Here is a 19,810-nt window from a genome sequence, read left to right on the forward strand (position 1 = left end):
CTATGATTAAAAATTTGAATTTTTATTCCTAATTATATAGCAATTTATTATTATTTTTTTTTTTTTTGAGAATAAGATTATATGGTGTTTGATTCAAGTCCTTTAACATGGTTAATAATTTGGTCTTTTAGGCATAAAAAAAATGGTCTTTACTCTTTACCCATTAAACCTATTTATTTAATTGGACATATTATTAAGTTTAGATAGCCTACTCTTATAAATCATCCTAAACAAGAAAACGGGAAAAAAAATTTTAATTTTAAGAAATAAAAAAATCTGTCTCCAAATTAATTTGAGGAAAATTTCTTTAATTTATGTGTATTTTTAGTCCCATAACCTATTTAATAAGTCATGTAACTTTTTAAAATAATATACAAAAAATAAATTTATAAATTACTACATAAAAAGTCAAAGAAAATTTCTCCCAATCAATTCAAATAAAAAATTTGTTCAGAGAAAAATTCATTCCATTTTTTTTAATATATTCATCTACTGCAATGTTAACAGATATATTCATATAGGGAATTGAGTTGAGAAATATTTTTAAAATTTTTTTATGAAAAAGAAAGCAATTAATATTGTGATGTTAACAATTTAAAAGTGATGTTAACCGTTTAACAATTTTCCATAAAAATGATGTTAAAACTTTTCTAAATTAGTTTATTAACAGTTGTTCTATGACACTCATTATCATGACCCACACACACATATATGACAAAGTTTAACTCTAATTTTACTCAATAAAATAAATATTACTACATATTTTTAAAATTTAATTGTTGAGTTGCATGTTTTTACACTATTAAATACACATGTCAAATTTTTTATTAATCGAATATTATTATAGATAAGTTTATATTTTATGCATAATTTTAAATTACAAAAACCTATAATTTAAATATTTATTGATGGTATGACTATCGATCTTTAATTTTTTTATAAATTTTGCAAGTATGAAATGCATAAGAAAAAAAATGTAATTTATTAGTAGATTTACTAAAATTCACCTTTAATAAAAAATAAAAATAAAAATATTTAGCAAAATTGTAAGTTAATTTTTTTTTTTTTTTAACAAAGTACTGACGGAGAGAAGAGGTGTCCTATAATCTAAAATCTAAAATAATAATAATAATAATAAATTTGGAATGCATAAAAGCTCACCACATTTAGGGTCTGGCACACGCTAAGGAAATCTAACCTCTACCACTACTAAGAGAACCTACTGTGGATCACAATTTCTACACACTTACATGACTGCGTCACTTTTCACGGGGTTATGGGAAAAGAATCGGATTGGATTCTTTCAGCATTTGTCTTAACTTTCAACGCACGTTATTTCCAAAGTCAAAAAAATCAAAATGTGAGGTAGTCTGCCGCAATAAGTCAATGGCAGATCTCGTAATTTATTGCAAGAAGTAAATGGCATTTTAGTAGTTTCTGTTCTGACCGTTTCTCAAAGTCTTATACGTGGCAGCCTTTTGAAAACACCACCGAAAAAAAAAAAGTTGTTGGACAAACGGCCCCAATTTTTGTCGCTTTGCGATGTCGACATCATTCCTGCCGTTAAGATTAGAATCCACACCATACATTTCCTCACTCAGGGTCCACCATGGTTAAGTGAACTAACCCAACATTTCAAATCCCCAAATCAGCCTTACATTTCCAGCTTAATTACCATTTGCTCCTTTCAATCCCTAGCTATAAATCCGGCCTTTGAGACTCGTTAGGTTTGCCAAACCAACCGCCCTAAGGGCCCCTTTAGGGAAAAAGAAAATAAAAAATTCTCTTACTTTCTTTCTCTCTCTCAACAATGGCGACCTCTTCCTCTAGAAGCAGATCAAGCGGACCAGTCCTGCGCTCACTCTCACCCTCAGGCAGGTTCTGTTCCTCTAACACATCAAACTCTTCCTTTGCTTCTTCTACATCTGCCTTTGCTTCTAGTTTCTCATCTCCGTCTTCCAGTTTTTTCCACCATGATCTTCACCATCAAAGCCATCTTCACCAAAGCCATTACCAGTACCACCATCACCACCATGACAACCACGACCACAACCACAATCATCATCATCACCATCAGCGTTCGGCTTCTCCGACACGTGTCAACCTCTACACCTCGCCGTCTCTCTCTCCCGCAGTCCGTTTCTCCATCGACCACCGCTCGATTTCTCCGAATCGCAACCAGGTCATCAAAAGCCACCAAACCAGAGCTATCCCAGCCCCGAAGAAGACGTGTATGTGTTCACCTACGTCGCATCCAGGCTCGTTTCGGTGCAGCCTCCACAAGAACTCGGGTCACGACAACGGAAGCCACCACAACGCGCCGTTTTCGCAGAATCGGCTCAACATGCGTAGATCTGCGATGAAGAACTCATTGGTTCGAATCGGAGGCGTGGAAGGAGAGTGGGTGAAAAGAGCCTTGACAGCTCTGATCCGTCCATCCTCGCATCAGCTTCGCCGGCGATCCAACTTTGAGCCCACGCCGAGCCGACTCTGCGTCATGTCCAAGGCCGACGATCTCTGATTTGGTTCGCACAGGTTGGTTCTTGTTTTTTCGGTCTTTGAATTCTCTGGTCTCAGATTCCGGCGAGGGAGTCAGAATCAGATCCAGAATTTTGCTTGTTAGCGTGAAGAAGCAACAAGAGTTTGAACGCCGTAGTTGTAAGGCGAGTTGCTGAGTCAACTCGGAGGCATTCTGAGGAAAATTGAACCGAGTTTGCTGCGGAACTGAGCCGACTCGGTGGCGAGTTTTTGTACGCACGGATGATTCTTTTTTGAAGATAGAATATTCCTCCTTTGTACATGTCATTTGCTATGGAAGCAGAGTTTTTTTGACACCAAATTTCACCTAACAGAAACAGAAACAGAAACAGAACCAAAAATAAAATAATTAATTACTCAATTAAATTAAAGATTAATTTGAAATCACATTTCGGAGACTCTGAGATTGGTTTTGTTGGCATTGTTTGGGATGAGATGTGTAATCGTGTTCTTCTTCCATCCATTTGTGTTTGCAGCGTTTGGTTTCCGTTATGGGTGCCGTCGACATTTTCGTGTTTCGTGTTGACAGTCCCGTACTCCCGTTCGTCGTCACTGCGTATCACCGTTCGTTCCGTTACGTCGCCGTTATCGTTTACAAGGTTGCGTTGCGTTTGGTGCGAGGTATATTCTTATTCTTTACTTTGTTTATTTCGTTTATTTTTTATTTTGTGTTAATTTCTTCGTCTAGTTTACTTTACTTTATTTGCTTCTATTTATTATTATTAATGATTGATTTGGAATGGGCTGGTGCAGGTATGACGTGACTTGAATTCTGGACTTTAAATATGATGGACCTTTGCACGGGAAAAAGGAGGCCAATTAATGAATGAAACTTCCCCAAAGGAACTAATAATAATAACACTAATTAAAAAAAAGGAATAAAGAAAGAAAAGTGTTAAAAAGTTTTTTTTGAGAAAAAAAAAAACTCCTATAAAGTTGAAAGAAAGAAAAGTATCCAAGAATTTAGAAAAAGGAAAATTTCATAACAGATGCTCGTATAATATAAAGTTTAAAATAGAAATTTCATACCAGATTCATGACTCTATGGCACAGAATTAAATTCGCTTAACATAATTATTTAAAGATAAAAAACAATACAATCGAGCATGAAATTTTGACCCTGTACTGGGTGAGAATGAAATTACCATGAGTCAATGACTTTACACAATAACTACTGAGAGGTGAAGAAGCAAAACTTCTATTTATTATTATTATTATTTTTTTTATTTTTTTTTGAGAATAAGGTGAAGAAGCAAAACTAATGTGAGGTGAAGAAGCAAGACTGGAAGGGAAAAAGGAAAAAGGGGGAAAAAAAAACAAAAACAAAAAACAAATAAGTGAAGTTGGGATCTTTAAAGACAATGCCAATCTACAAAATATCAGGAATAAGGCAGTAATATAAGTGGGTTAGGTAGTATGGTATCAACAAAGAAAGTGGGGCAGGCACTACCGCAGTAGGCTAACAACTCCTCGAATTCATTGAAAAAAAAAAGGGTTAACTTGTTTGGATGGTTTTAACGCTATCTCTATTGACTTATCACTAAAATATCATTACCCATCACTTTATAACTAATTTCGTATCACTTAAAAATTTCCAAAGTACACCCTAGCTATGTTTGGCACTACAACCCAATTAGAATTTTCATCCCCATGCATTATTTTTCCTTTGATGCTTGACTAAACATGTGAGGTAATGATGTCGTATTATATCTTCAAGTTCTCCGACCTAGGGTAAGGTGCGCCAAACCCTATCAGTCAGGAAATAGGTAGTGCCTACTTTTGATGTGAGGTAATGCAGTTCTTTTGAAGTAAGACAATTTGCGTGCAAGGGAGATAGCTAGTGCCTACTATTGAAGTGAGATAGGTGCAACCCTTTTCCAAGTTAGATAGTTGCGTGTAGGGGAGGGTGTTTCTTTTTGGGTCCTTGTTATGGAGAAGCTAATGGGTTCGTGGGAGAAGCTGTCTCTTTCGGAGTCTAAAGGGAGCAAGTTTGCTATTAGGGATGATCAAGAGGCTGAGGAACATCTTTTGGCAGCGAAATTTCTCACCAGAAGAGTGCTCAACATGGAGGCAATTGCCAAGACATTCACCTTATTGTGGAAAACCAGGAAAGGGTTTGAAATAAGAGATGATGATGCCGAAAAATTACCAGTAAGTTGCAAGCACTCCTCACAGCAAAGCAACACCTGCAAAAAAAGAAAAAAGAGGACCTAAAAAAGAGCACCGGTGTGGTGCCGGCCAAAAACCCTCCGAAGGTCAAGTTAGAATCTTATTTTTCAACCCTCGAGTGCCAGAGTTGAGATAATTGTGCCTACCTTGATGCTAGGGTTTCTGGGGTATTTATATTGACGTAGAATTTCCTTTCCTTTTAGGATTATGCTTCCTTCTTAAGCTCTTTTCCATATAGGAGTATTCTTATTATGGTCAAACGTGTAACCCAAGAACTCCAGGTGTACACGCTTGCATGGAGATAAAGCAAAGCCAAGTCAAACACATCGTGTGACAAATAACTAAGGATTCATAATCAATCAATTATCGGACGAGTATTCAATTATTGGACGAGTATTCAATTATCGGCACCGTCCTATACGCATTCCCACGGTATTAATCCGTCTACTTACCCTTCGTCCACCTAAGACAGAGGAAAGATCTGTCTCATGTTTTTCATCCTCTTCAGTTGCCCCCTTCACTCCTTGGATCCGTCTTTCTATACTAGACGGATTCATGGAGTGACGCATATGTCAATTTGTTGAGATAGGACGGATCTGGCTTATGAAGGACACGTGGCCTGTATTTATGACGAAGGACACGTGGCCCTTATTGATTAGCTGTTCCCCTGAAACAAGGCGTCCCCTCGTATTCTGTGCCCTTCGCTCTATAAAAGCCTGCCTTTTCTTCCTTCATTTTTCTCTTCCTATAAAAAATTTGCAATCAGAGCGCCACCATCATCCCTATCGTGCATTCTTGTCGTCCCTCTACTTTATCCGTCATTTCGCATTTGCTCAATTCGATCCGGTATGTACTCCTAACCTTTCTTCCGTCTATCTCTTTATTTTATTATTTTATATATATGCACTTTCTTTAGATTCGTCAGTGTCTTAGGTTATACCGTCATAAATGTAGATAATGTCTAGTGCGTCAAGTAATCAATCGTTTGTCTGCAACGGGGCGGGCTACGATGAGAGATTCCCGTCAGGTCCAAGAGATCCTGACACTTCAAGTGAAGAGAGGAATCCGTCCAGTACCTCTTCTTCCCTAGATGATAAAGGTCTGGAGGTGGAGAGTTTAGAGTCGTCAAGTAGTAGCTTAGATGGTGTGGATCCCCCCGTTCAATCAGTGATTGGTCCGGACGGCCTTAGAGAGTTCGTCATGTTACCCCTCTGGACAGTGAATGATTTTAGGTCTTCAATCACTGAGTCCCACCTCAAAACGCTTAGAACCAAGTATCAAATACCTGATAATATCCGTCTGCGTCTCCCCCACAAGTCCGAGAAATGTTACTACAGGTGGGTCGACGGTGCTGGAATCTATGAGCAAGCCATGAAGGCAGGGCTTAGATTCCCTTTGAGTTCTCTCCACCGTCATCTGCTTCAATACCTTGGTCTATCCATCACTCAGATCTCCCCAAACGCCTGGAGAGTATTCATAGGCGTAGAGGTTTTATATGGGGCCATGTCCGACGGTGCCCGAAGATTGACGGTGGAAGAATTCTTCCACTGTTACCGTCCGACGGAGATCGTCAAGTCAAAAGGAATGTACAGTTTTGTAGCCAGGAGCCGGTTGTTGAGGCTAGTCAGTGATACACCGAACTTCAATAGGGATTGGAAAACTAGATATTTCTTTTTGGAAAGGGATGAATGGATGTGTCATCTAGGAGATGACACGTATATGCCCGTCGACACTACATGGGGCATAATGCCTCCGTCGGGTATGCTATTGCTTTGGTTTCCGTCTAATTGAATCTTGAAAGTTATTTCATTTTTTCAAAGTCTAATCGTCTTTTTTGCAGCTCGGGACCGTCCACAAGTTACCTTAGAGCAGTGGAGTTTCCTGGAGAGAATTTTCAACAAGACGAAGCTTCAAGAGAGGACGTGGGCACAACTCGTCACTCTTGATACCCTCCATTGGTATTGTAACGGTCCTGAACCTTCATCTGCTGCCCGTCGTTACGATAGCAGAGTACGCAAACGTAAGTCCATCGTAACTATATCCGTCTTCTTTTATCATTTTTATTTTCTACTCTTGCCTTTCCTCACATCCGTCTTCGATTTGTAGAGATGGACGCTGCCAAGAGAAGAGCCTTCATCAAACAACAAGCAGTGAAGAAAAAACAAGAGGCTGGTCAAGCTAAGGCGACAGCTCCATCTCTTCCGTCAAAACAGAATCAACCAGAGAAGGTAGACTGTCTGCCTAAGAAGCAGAAGACCACTCCAGAGCCCGTCGTAGCGTTGGAGGCAGAGAAGCCACCCGTCAAGCATGGCAAGGGTAAGGGCTTGATGAAAGGCCTAATTCCCACCGGGGAGAAACCACCCGTTCTCTTTCGAGAAGACTCAAGTTACGCCCTGGAGAAACTTTCGTCTATCCTGACAGTTGACGATTACGAGGACCTCGGCAACCATGAGACGAAGGCGATGGGAGAGATGGGCCTCTTTAATATTGCCCAGGTACTTTCGAACCCGTCCTCTAGCTTTGTAATCTTCCTTATCATCCGTCATTTACATAGTATTCTATTTCGTTTTCAGGCTATGCTGATGATGAAAAGGCTAATGGGCCGTTGTCTTAATCACGAGACAATTATGGACCGTCTTAGAAAGAAGAATAAGACGATGGAGGATGAGCTTCACGACCTGAAGACCTGGAAGATCAATACGGATAGAAAGCTTAAGTGCTCGGAGCAGGTTAGAGGTGAGCTAGAGAGGGAGAATGAGCAGTTGCGTCAAATTTTAAAAGACAAGGAAAAGGAGCTGACGGACACGAAAACCCAACTCCGCGATGCAAAAGAAGTTGCCGTCCAGGAGTATCGCGACTCCGACCTTCTTTTGGCAGAGCTTGGGAGTTCATTCGCTGACGGATTCGACGATGCCATCCGTCAAGTCCTCGTATCACGACCTAGACATCTCTCATGTCTCCATCGATGCTCAAGGGCAAACACTTGCGCAATCCGTTCGTTCAGATAGTACAGATGATATGCTTGCCGTCATTGCTCCAGCTGACGAAGGTCAAACTCTCCCTCCAATTCAACCAGATGACGATCAGAGGAATGAAAATACATCCCCCAAAGCAACAGTAGCGGCTTTTTTTTTTATATCACGGTCAAAACTTTAACCGTTGTAATTTATTTTGTTGAACCGTCGTATTTTAATTGTGAACATTTCATTTTATGAAATTTTACTTAGCTTATTTTGTTGAATCGTCGTATTTTGTGAACTTCGTTCCGTCGTATATTATGTGATAATATGATAACAATCCTTGTAGGTTGATCCGTCCGTTATGTGGACAATTTTTATTCATTTGGGTGGTCCGTTCACAATACGGATTTAAAGATCTCTTCATAATGTGGATGACTCGTCCACAATGTGGATCATTTTACTTTTGTCCATTTTGAATGACCCGTCCATTATATGGACTTAGTAGGGGTCCGTCCACTATGTGGATTTAGTTAATGTTCGTCCACTATGTGGACTTTGTAGGTCTTCATCCTGTTGGATGATTCGTCCACTTTGTGGACTTTGTAGGTCTTCATCCTGTTGGATGATCCATTCACTTTGTGGACTTAGTAGGTCTTCATCCTTTAGGATGATCCATCCATTTTGTGAACTTAGTAGGTCTTCATCCTTTTTGATGATCCATCCACTTTATAGACTTAGGTCGTCATCCTTTTGGATGATCCGTCCACTTTGTGGACTTTGTAAGTCTTCATCCTGTTGGATGATCCGTCCACTTTGTGGACTTTGGTCGTCATCCTTTTGGATGATCCGTCCACTTTGTGGACTTTTGGTAAATTTTGAGCACCATATATTTCATATGTTCTGAATAAAAAACTCTTTTCATAATGTCAGATCGGTAGACCATATATTGTTCATGGAAAAGAAAACTTAAGTTCTAATAATTAAAAACTACAACTGTTTAAAAATGAACTAGAAATATGGGAAATAAGGAGGTGGGTGTTGTCTTATGCCTTGCTGCACTACTAGTAGTACTTCTTCAGGTGCTCTGTGTTCCATGGATGGCTCAGTTTCCTTCCGTCTAACGTCTCCAAATAGTACGTTCCTTTCCTATGCCATGAGATGATTTTGTATGACCCTTCCCAGTTAGGACCCAATTTTCCTTGGGAGGCATCCTTTGTAGCGCCAAGTACTTTTCGCAACACCAGATCTCCTACCTGGAAGTCCCTGTGCTTGACCTTGGAGTTGTAATGTTTTGCCATCATGTCCTGGTATCGCGCTTGTCTTTGTACAGCTACTGCCCTGACCTCGTCTATAAGGTCAAGTTCTAAACGCAATGCTTCGTTATTCTTGCTCTCGTCGTAGCTTTCCACACGGTAGCTCGCTAATCCAACCTCTGCCGGTATAAGGACCTCAGTACCATATGCCAATCGAAACGGTGTCTCTCCTGTTGGTGTTCTCGCTGTTGTCCTGTATGCCCATAAAACGCTTGGTAGTTTGTCCGACCAGATCCCCTTTGTCCCCTCGAGCCGGGTCTTGATAATCTTCAACAAGGACCGGTTCGTGACTTTAACTTGTCCGTTGGCCTGTGGGTGGGCAGGCGACGAGTAGTGATTTTTGATTCCCAGCTGAGAACAAAAGTCCCTGAACGCGTCGTCGTCAAATTGCTTCCCGTTGTCTGAAACGAGCACCCTTGGAATTCTATATCTGCAAATAATACTTCTCCACACAAAGCAACGGATGTTTTTTTCCGTGATAGTAGCTAGAGCTTCTACTTCTACCCATTTGGTGAAGTAGTCAATACCAACCATTAAGAACTTCAGCTGCCTTACCGCTGTAGGGAAAGGACCCATGATATCCAACCCCCATTGTACGAACGGCCATGGAGCCGTCATAGGGGTGAGTTCTTCCGTTGGCTGCCTAATGAGATTGCCAAATTGTTGACACTTGTCGCAAGCTCTAACGTATGTATGGGCGTCCTTTTGCATTGTTGGCCAGTAGTATCCGGCTCGGAGTAGCTTGTGCACTAGAGACCTTGATCCAGAATGGTTTCCGCAAACCCCTTCATGGATCATCACGTAGTTTGCTTCTACACGACCGAGGCATCTTAGATATGGTCGGGAGAATCCTCGTTTGTACAGGACGTTTTTGATTAAGACAAATCGGGCTGCTGTAACCTTCAACTTCCTCGCGTTCTCTTTGTTATCAGGCAGCTTGCCCTCCTTGAGATACGCCATAATTGGAGCCGTCCAGCAATCCTCATTGCTTACCGCCTGCATGCTGATGTCATCTAATAATGATGAAAGCTGGACAAAGGACAATACCTGTTCCGGGACGATCATTGGTTCAGCCGAATCTGCCTTTGCAAGTCGGTCCGCTTTCTGGTTCTCCTCTCATGGGATTTGAATCATCGTGAATTGGAGGTCACTCGTTCGACCCTTCACTTCCCCAAGGTACCTTTTCATCCTCTCATTCTTGCAATCATAGCTCCCATTAAGTTGACTGGTCATGATTTGTGAATCGGAGTAGACGACCGCCTTCTTTGCTCCTGCCGCTATTGCGAGTTCCAGTCCCGCAACAAGGGCCTCGTATTTTGCTTCATTGTTAGTAGTAGGAAAGTCCAGACGGATCATGCATTCAATCTTGTCTCCTTCCGGGGTGTGGAGTACGACTCCAGCACCCCCAGCGTGCTTATTGGAAGATCCGTCCGTGTGAATTCTCCAAGTCGGCGTCTCTTCTGCCCCCTGCTCCTCTGCCGTAGTGAATTCAGCAACGAAGTCCACCAATATCTGTCCTTTCACTGCCGTTTGTGGCTGATACTGGATATCGAACTCACTTAGCTCGATTACCCATAGAGCCATCCGTCCAGCCGATTCAGGATTGCTCATTGCTCTCCGTAGGGGTCTATCTGCCAGGACGTTTATGGTGTGCGCTTGAAAATATGGCTTGAGTTTTCGGGCCGCAGTCACAAGAGCAAATGCGAGTTTTTCCATTGGTGGGTATCTTTCTTCTGCTCCTCTTAATGCCCGGCTTATGAAGTACACGGGCTTCTGCACCTTTCCTTCTTCTCTGATCAGAGCTGCACTAATCGCTTCCGAGGAGACAGCGAGGTACAGGAACAATTCTTCCCCTGGCATAGATGGCCTAAGCAACGGCGGAGCAGAGAGATATGTCTTCAACTTTTCGAATGCCTTTTGACACTCGTCCATCCATTCGAAAGATTTCTTCAGCGTTCGGAAGAATGGGAGGCATTTGTCCGTTGCTCTTGATACGAACCTGTTTAAAGCCACTATCTTTCCGGTCAAGCTTTGCACTTCTTTCACCGTCCTCGAAGGAGATAGCTCTATAATTGCCTTTACCTTCTCCGGGTTGACTTCGATGCCCCTCTGGGACACCATAAATCCCAAGAATTTTCCTGCAGTTACTCCGAACGCGCATTTGCTTGGATTCAGCTTCATTTTGTATGTCCGAAGAGTATTAAAAGTCTCTTGGAGGTCCTTCAGATAATCAGACATCTTGATGCTTTTTACCAACATATCGTCCACATAAACCTGCACATTTCTGCCAATTTGGTGCGCGAACATTTTGTTCATCAGTCTCTGATACGTGGCTCCCGCGTTCTTAAGCTCGAAAGGCATTACCTTGTAGCAAAAAAGTCTCTGGCTCGTCACAAATGAGGTTTTTTCCTGATCAGACTTATCCAATTTGATCTAATTGTAACCGGAGAAAGCATCCATGAAGCTCAAAAGTTCATGTCTTACGGTGGAGTCTACAAGGGTGTCAATGCGTGGGAGTGGGTAGCTGTCTTTGGGGCAGGCTCTATTCAGATCCGTGAAGTCGACGCACATCCTCCACTTCCCATTGGACTTCTTGACCATTACTACATTCGCCAACCAATCAGGGTACTACACCTCGCATATGAAGTCCGCTTCTTGTAGCTTCCGCACCTCCTCCGCTATGGCTAGATCTCATTCTGGGGCAAACACCCGCTTTTTCTGTCGGACCGGAGAGAAGGAAGGTGATACGTTCAACCTGTGAACTATGATTGTTGGATCTATTTCCGGCATGTCCTCGTGACTCCACGCAAAAACATCTTGATTTTTTTGGAGGAATAATACGAGCGCTTGTCGAATTGTTTGGTCGGCGAGGGTGCCGATTCTGGTTGTTCGGTCGGGCCTAGAATCATCCAGTTGAACTTCTTCCAACTCTTCTATCGGTTCCGCCGTTGTTCTCTGTTCCTCGATATTCATTGCTTGTAGGTGATCATCCATTTCCATCATGGCGACGTAACATTTCCGTGCAGCCACCTGATTTCCCCGCAGTTCTCCAACTCCATATTCGGTAGGAAATTTGATCATTAGATGGTAGGTAGAGGTTACAGCCTTCCATGCATTGAGAGTGGGCCGTCCGAGGATGGCGTTATACGCTGAAGAGCAATCAATTACGAGAAAGGAAACATCCTTGGTTATCTGCTGCGGGTAATCTCCAACCGTCACAGACAACGTAACGATGCCTAAAGGATAGACCCTTGTTCCTCCGAAGCCAACAAGGGGTGCGTTCGTTGGGACCAGTCATTCTTTGTCAATCTCCATTTGCTGGAATGCGAGGTAATAGAGGATATCTGCAGAGCTCCCATTGTCCACCAAAACTCGATGCATGTTATAGTCCCCTGCTCGTATGCTGACCACAAGCGCGTCGTCATGTGGGTGGTGAAGGCGTCGCGCATCTTCTTCCGTAAACCCGATGCTGGGGCTATCTTGTCGTGTTGCTTTTGGTGAAGCACCTGTCGACTGGACGCTTTGAACCGTCCGTAAGTAGGTTTTTCGGGCCTTTTTGGATAACCCTGCAGAAGTATTGCCCTCTACAATCATCCGTATATCTCCTACGGGTGGCCTGGGACGCTTATTTTCCCGTCTGGGATTCTGCTCCTGGGGTTGATCCATTCTCTCCTTCCTCACAAACCTCTGCAACCTTCCTTGCCTGATAAGGGCCTTAATCTATTGCTTCAAGTCATAACAGTCCGTCGTATCGTGGCCATGATCGCGATGAAAACGGCAGTATCTATCTCTTGGCTTCTTGTTCGGATCTCCCTTCAACTTACTCGGAAACGTCAAGGTTCCTTCATCTTTGATCTGCATTAACACTTGGTCAATTGGGGCTGTGAGGGGGGTGAAGCTTGTAAATCTTCCCGAAGGTGGTTTGGGTCGCCGGTCTTCTCGTCGGTCTCTGGTTCTTGCCATTTTTCGTCCATTGTCCAGTTTCGCATCTTCCTGTCTTTCCCTTTTTCTAGGCTTATAGTCCTCTCGGGCTAGCAAGGCATCCTCTGCGTTCATGTAATTCGTCGCCCTGTAAAACACGTCGGACATAGTTTTTGAGTCATTCTTGCATAGAGAGAACAAGAACTTACCCTTTCATAGCCTATTTGTGAATGCTGCCACAAGTATCTTGTCATCCGCCTCGTCTATCGAGAGGGCTTCCTTGTTAAAGCGGGCTATGTATGATCTTAATGTCTCGTCTTCTCGTTGCTTAATACTCAATATACACGTAGTAGACCTCTTATGCCGGTGACTTGCGATAAAGTGTGATACGAACTGTGCGCCTAATTCCTTAAAAGTGCCAATGGAATTGGGCGTCAGTCTACTGTACCAATCCCTCGCAGGCCCTTTCAAAGTGGTGAGAAAAGCCCTGCACATGATTTCATCCGGTACACCCTGAAGATGCATTAGGGTTCTGAAAGATTCCAAGTGATCCAATGGGTCCTTGGATTTGTCGTAATTCTCCACATAAGGCATGCGAAACTTTGGAGGAAAAGGGCATGAATTTACGAGCTCTGTGAAAGGCGAATCCGTTCTATGGACTAGGTCATCCAGGTCACTGGATACCCGTCCTCTAAGGGCATTCATCATCACATCCATACGTTCCCTCATCTCCTGCATTTCAACAGCTATGTGAGTCGGCAAAGTGTCTGAGACGGATGGTCAGTTGGTTTCTTACCGCTCGGGTCTAGTTGGAGCGTTGCTACCCTCAAGCCCTTCCACGTTCCTTCCTTCCAGACTAGCACCCTCCTGGTCTTCCTCCAGTGCACTTTGGTGCGCATTCCTTTGTCGCAATTGTTCTTCTAAATCATGATTCTGCTTGGTGAGGTGCTCAACCGCCGCTGTAAGCGTTTGGACCTGTCTCTTTAGAGACGTGGTGTGCGGTTCGTCGCCTTGATTGTTGTTCGTTGTCATTGATCGAGTGAGTACCATGCAACTCTTTGTCTCAAGAATAGAGCAAAGGCTAAATAGTCGATTTCTTGTTTCCCACAGATGGCGCCAACTGATGATGTCGAAAAATCACCAGTAAGTTGCAAGCACTCCTCACAGCAAAGCAACACCTGCAAAAAAGGAAAAAAGAGGACCTAAAAGAGAGCACCAGTGTGGTGCCGGCCAAAAACCCTCCGAAGGTCAAGTTAGAATCTTATTTTTCAACCCTCGAGTGCCAGAGTTGAGATAATTGTGCCTACCTTGATGCTAGGGTTTCTGGGGTATTTATATTGGCGTAGAATTTCCTTTCCTTTTAGGATTCTGCTTCCTTCTTGAGCTTTTTTCCATATAGGAGTCTTCTTATTATGGTCAAACGTGTAACCCAAGAACTCCAGATGTACACGCTTGCGTGGAGATAAAGCAAAGCCAAGTCAAACACATCGTGTGACAAACAACTAAGGATTCATAATCAATCAATTATCAGACGGGTATTCAATTATCGGCACCGTCCTATACGCATTCCCACGGTATTAATCCGTCTACTTCCCCTCCGTCCACCTAAGAAGGAGGAAAGGTCCGTCTCATGTTTTTCATCCTCTTCAAGAGACATGGGAGACCACAGAGTTATGTTTGTATTCCCAGAAGCCTCGAATATTGACAGGGTATTGATGGGAGAGCCTTGGACTTTTGATAGGCACTTGGTGGTGCCAAAGAGAATGAAGATAAGTGATGCCATTGAAGAGCTAAATTTTAATCAAACAAGCTTTTGGGTGCAAGTCCACGATCTACCAGTTCGGCGTTCGTCACTAGAGGTTGCAATGGAGATTGTATCAGTGATGGGGAAAGTTGATGTAAGAATGTCGCGAGAAGGGGGTAGTAGCAATTTCAATTTCTTCAGAATTAAAGTCAATGTTGACATAACTAAACCCCTATGCCGAGGGCGTAGGATTGCTTTGGCCAGTGGAAAGGAGGGGTGGGTAAGTTTCAAGTACGAGAGACTACCCAATATTTGCTACTGGTGTGGTAGACTAACGCACAGTGATAGAGAATGCCAAATGTGGGTAAAGAGCAGAGGCACTCTGAAGGTGGAAAACTAGCAATTTGGAGTGTGGATGCGCGCAGCCACACCAAACATGTCTCGAAGAACGGTGATTCGGGTGGCGGGGCTAGATGAAGAGAGTAATGGAGATGAAGATGGCCAATGGAATGACAGTGAGGGGGTGGATGAAGGTATCAGATCGAGGAAGAGAAAGGATAAAGCGGCGGAAGATGCCATGGCTGCTCGACACGGGGAAGCTGACAGTGACGTGTCCGATCAAATTAATGAGGGCACTGCTGTTACGGAAATCCCATTGATTCCAGAGTCCATTAAAGAGGGTCATTTAATCATGGAAATAATTCCTAACAACCTGGCTCCATCAAACTCGGATGCAAACAATCAAAGGGCAGTATTTTTAGCACAGTTAGAGGATATTGATAATGAAATTTCAAAGTTTGATAACGTACAAGTCAGAGAGGAGGAATATATGGACAGTACATTTAATGGGCTTGTGGGCTTACAAAGTGAGTCTATGAGTATTGGGCCTGAAGTCTTGGGTCTTCAACCAATTTGTAATGTAGCAACAGGAGAAGGCTTGACTCAAAAAAGAAGCTGGGTCTGTAGGGAGCAAAACAGAGGTGAGCCCAGTGGCAAAACCTTCTCAATGTTAAAAAAAAAAAAGAAATACCAAGGAGGATGATGCATAAGTTGGGATATCATAAGGGAGTAGGAAAAATGTGACAAAAGAGATTATTTTAACATCAGCAGAGGCTGGTTACCAGCTCTACCAAGAACAATAAATCTCTTAGCCTGGAACTGTCGGGGGCTTGGGAACCGCCGTGCAGTTCAAGAGCTAGTAGATATCGTACAAGCACAAGGTCCCATGATCGTGTTTTTGTCGAAAACATGGTCAGGCCGAGAACGAATGGAATGGGTTCGAGGTCAGCTGAAATTTGATGGATGTTTTACTGTTCCTAGTACAGGTTGGGGAGGTGGATTGGCTTTTTTGTGGAAGAATAAGGATATGGTGTGGGTGGACAGCTTTTCAAACTATCATATTGATGCTATTGTGCATGGAGGTTTGGAGAATGCATGGCAATTGATAGGATTTTATGGTGAACTGGAGACAAGAAGACGTAATGGGGGTTGGAACATGCTAAGAATGCTACGCACAAATCCGAAGCTACCATGGCACTGCTTCGGTGACTTTAACGAGTTGTTGGAGGTGGCAAATAAAAAGGGAGGTGCACCACGATCTCATAATCTAATGCAGTCATTTCGGGAGGCATTGGATGATTTTGGATTTATTCACTTGGGTTTCTCGGGAACAGATTTTACTTGGCATGGGAAAAGAAGAGGAGAGTTGGTTTGGGAGAGATTGGACAGAGGAGTAGCCAACTATGAGCGGCTAAATAGGTTCCCCACGGGTAGAATTCACCATCTCCATTGCTTTACGTTAGATCACAGACCCTTGCTACTTGCTCATGATCCAAATGGGGAGAGTCATAAGTGGAGTAGGAAACCTTTTAGATTTGAGGCAATGTGGCTAATGGATCCTGGGTGTGGTGAAACAGTGTCTAGAGCATGTGCTTACAAAACTAAAGCCACTCCTATGTTTCAAGCAATAGAGAAGTTAAGGAAATGCAAAAAAATGTTAAAGAAGCGAAGTAGGGCCCATTTTGGTAGTGTAAAACAGCAAATAAAGCAAACTAAGGAAAAGCTATGGCAAGTAGAGGTGGCTTCAGCTAGGGATGGGAAGGATGATGAAATAGTGAGGTTGAAGGCTGAGTTAAATAAACTATGTAAAAAAGAAGAGCAAATGTGGCATCAAAGGTCAAGATTACTATGGATTCAAAGTGGAGATAGAAATACTTAGTTCTTTCATGGGACAGCAACTCAAAGGAAGTGGAAAAATTTCATTAAAGGGTTTAGGGATAGTGAAGGAAGATGGCAGTCAGATGAGGGTGTTTACACAAACATACTGGTGGACTTCTATACTGATTTGTTCACAACATCTAATACTCACAACCTTGATAGCATTATGGAATGAGTCCAGGAAGTGGTCACGGGAGAGATGAATTCAAAACTCATAGCCATGTATACAACAAAAGAGGTGGAGTTGGTTGTTAGGTAGATGGCACCTCTAAAAGCACCGGGTCTAGACAGAATGCCGCCATTCTTTTATCAGACTTATTGGACCAATGTGGGTATGGATATTTCTCAAGCTGTCCTTTCTTGCCTTAATTCGGGTTCTCTTTTAAAGTCCATAAATCATACTTTTATTACTTTAATTCCTAAAGTAAAAAACCCAGAAAGAGTATTTGAATTTAGACCAATAAGCCTATGCAATGTAATCTATAAATTTGTCAGTAAGGTTATAGCTAATAGCCTTAAACCTTTTCTCAATAATATTATCTCGAAACACAAAGTGTCATCACTGCTAGTAGATTGATCACTGAAAATATTCTGATTGCATTTGAATCTTTGCATCACATGAAGACTAGTTGCATAAGAAAATTTGGATATATGGCTTTAAAATTAAACATGAGTAATGGGATTTCAAAATTCTTGGGTTTCTTTGATTATGGAGTGCATCACTATAGTGACATGTTCTATTATGGTTAATGGGGGAACCACAAGGTATGATTACCCCAACTAGGGGATTTAGACAAAGGGACCCACTGCCCCCTTATCTTTTTCTTTTTTGTGCGGAGGGTCTTAATGCTATTCTTCGAAAGGTAGCCAATAATGGGGACATCAATGAGTTTTTACTTTGTAGAAGAGGGCCGAAGATAACTCACCTCTTTTTTGCAGATGATTGTCTACTATTTTGCAGGGCCACCTTGGAAGAATGTGAGAAAATAAAAAATATATTGAACACTTATGAAGCTGCCTCCGGTCAAATGGTGAATAAGGCTAAAACCACTTTATTCTTTAGTAGAAATACGGATGATGCTACCCAAAAAGAAATCAAAGTTTCCCTTGGTCTTCCAACTATCCAACACTATGAGAAGTATTTAGGATTACCCTCCTTTGTTGGTAGGAATAAGAAGGCTTGTTTTACTCACATCAAAGAAAGGATTTGGTCTAAAATGCAAGGATGGAAAGAGAAGTTGCTATCTTAAGCGGGCAAAGAAATCATGATAAAAGCAGTAATCCAATCAATCCCAGCCTATTCTATGAATGTGTTCAAGTTGCCAGTAAGTTTATGCAAGGATATCGAGGCTATGATTCCGAAATTTTGGTGGGGAAGTGGTGAAGGAAAGAAGATTTATTGGGTAAAATGGAGCACACTATGTTCTTCAAAATCAATCGGAGGTATGGGGTTTTGTGATATAAAAATTTTTAATGACGCCATGCTTGCAAAGCAGATTTGGAGGCCCCTCCACCAAAAACACACCTTGCTGTATAAAGTATTTAATGCTAAATATTTTTCGGAGGGTAATATTTTAGAGGCACTAATTCCTACTAAATGTTCTTATGCTTGGAAGAGCATCTTACAGCCTAGGCGGGTGATATAGAAAGGAGTTGTTTGGAGAGCAGGGAATGGGCAAAACATAAGCATCTGGGATCATAATTGGTTGCCCGAACTTGGTATGAACAAAGTGGTGTCACCAAAAATGGATGAAGGGCTAAACCGAGTGTGTGACCTCTTTTATCCTAATACAAAAATATGGAATTAGGAGGTGCTGCAAAAATCCTTCTACCCGTGGGAGGCTGAAGTGATAAGAAAAATTTATGTAAGTGAGGTGTGCAACACGGACTACTTGGTTTAGTCCAAGACATTGGACGGTTGCTACTCAGTAAAGTCTACCTATCAGATGCCTGCAATAGAGGTGATCAATGCAGCTCCATCATCGTTAAATGGGGAAGGTTCGAAGGTGTGGAGGAGTATTTGGAAAATCAGAGAGCCCCCAAAAATTAGGCATTTCATGTGGAGAGTAGCTAAGGACGCTTTACCTTCAAAACAGAATTTAGCGCGACAGAAAATCACTTTAGACGAAACTTGTTCACTGTGTGATGAGCAACAAGAATCAGTCATGCACGAATTATGGTTGTGTGACCAAGCCAAGGCTATGTGGAAATCCGTCCCAAGCTTCACACGAATGTACTAGACTAGGTATCGGTCCTTTATTGACCTCCTTGAGGCTGTTGTTGATCACGGTTCAGCCTTCAAAGTTGCTCTCTTTTCAACCATAGCTTGGAGCTTATGGCAGAGAAGGAACAAGATATGGGTGGGACAACCTTCATGGCCTCTATATGATATCAGCAGGAAAGCAAAGGAATTAGTGGTAGAATTCTTCGACTCCTATAAATAGCCAAATAGACCAGCAGTGCGATGGATAAAGCCTCCAAAGGACTTTTATAAAGCCAATTTTGATACAACTTTCTTTGAGAACAGTAATATGGCAGGCATAGGAGTGGTGATTAGAGATTATAATGGAAATATTATCGGTGCTTTGACTCAGAAAATAGCTTTGCCTCAATCAATTGAACATGCAGAGGCACTTGTGGCATCTCGGGCTGTGGTTTTTGCAAGGGAGCTTAGCTTGTTTAAGGTAATATTTGAAGGAGATTACCTAAGGGTCATAAAAGCTATTAACACAAAGGAGCCATGCAAATCTCTGTTTGGCCACATTATTGAAGAAATATGGAGCTTTAGTTCTGCTTTAATGGATTGTAGCTTCCAACATGTAAAAAGGGAGGGAAATAAATTGACACACCCCTTAGCTAGAAGAGCAGTTGTATATGCGGATACTGATGTATGGGTAGAAGAACTACCTGTGGATTTGGATGATGTATTCAATCTTGATTTAGCTTAA

At 42.2% G+C, this 19,810-nt stretch overlaps 3 protein-coding genes across 3 annotated transcripts; all 3 read left to right on the forward strand.

Moving 5' to 3' along the window:
- The first annotated feature begins 1,744 nt into the window (after positions 1-1,744).
- On the forward strand, positions 1,745-2,839 carry LOC142638305 (uncharacterized). Its single transcript, XM_075812326.1, has one exon. It carries the CDS (start codon positions 1,811-1,813, stop codon positions 2,519-2,521), a length of 711 nt encoding a protein of 236 aa, XP_075668441.1. The 5' UTR covers positions 1,745-1,810; the 3' UTR covers positions 2,522-2,839.
- Positions 2,840-14,556: 11,717 nt separating this feature from the next.
- Positions 14,557-15,045, forward strand: LOC142622356 (uncharacterized protein At4g02000-like). Its single transcript, XM_075795810.1, has one exon. It carries the CDS (start codon positions 14,557-14,559, stop codon positions 15,043-15,045), a length of 489 nt encoding a protein of 162 aa, XP_075651925.1.
- Positions 15,046-19,393: 4,348 nt separating this feature from the next.
- LOC142622365 (uncharacterized) lies at positions 19,394-19,810 on the forward strand. The gene has a single exon (XM_075795821.1). The coding sequence runs from the start codon at positions 19,394-19,396 to the stop codon at positions 19,808-19,810; it is 417 nt and encodes a 138-aa protein (XP_075651936.1).

The sequence above is a fragment of the Castanea sativa genome, chromosome 1 (genome assembly GCF_040712315.1).
Source record: "Castanea sativa cultivar Marrone di Chiusa Pesio chromosome 1, ASM4071231v1".
Taxonomy (NCBI): domain Eukaryota; kingdom Viridiplantae; phylum Streptophyta; class Magnoliopsida; order Fagales; family Fagaceae; genus Castanea; species Castanea sativa.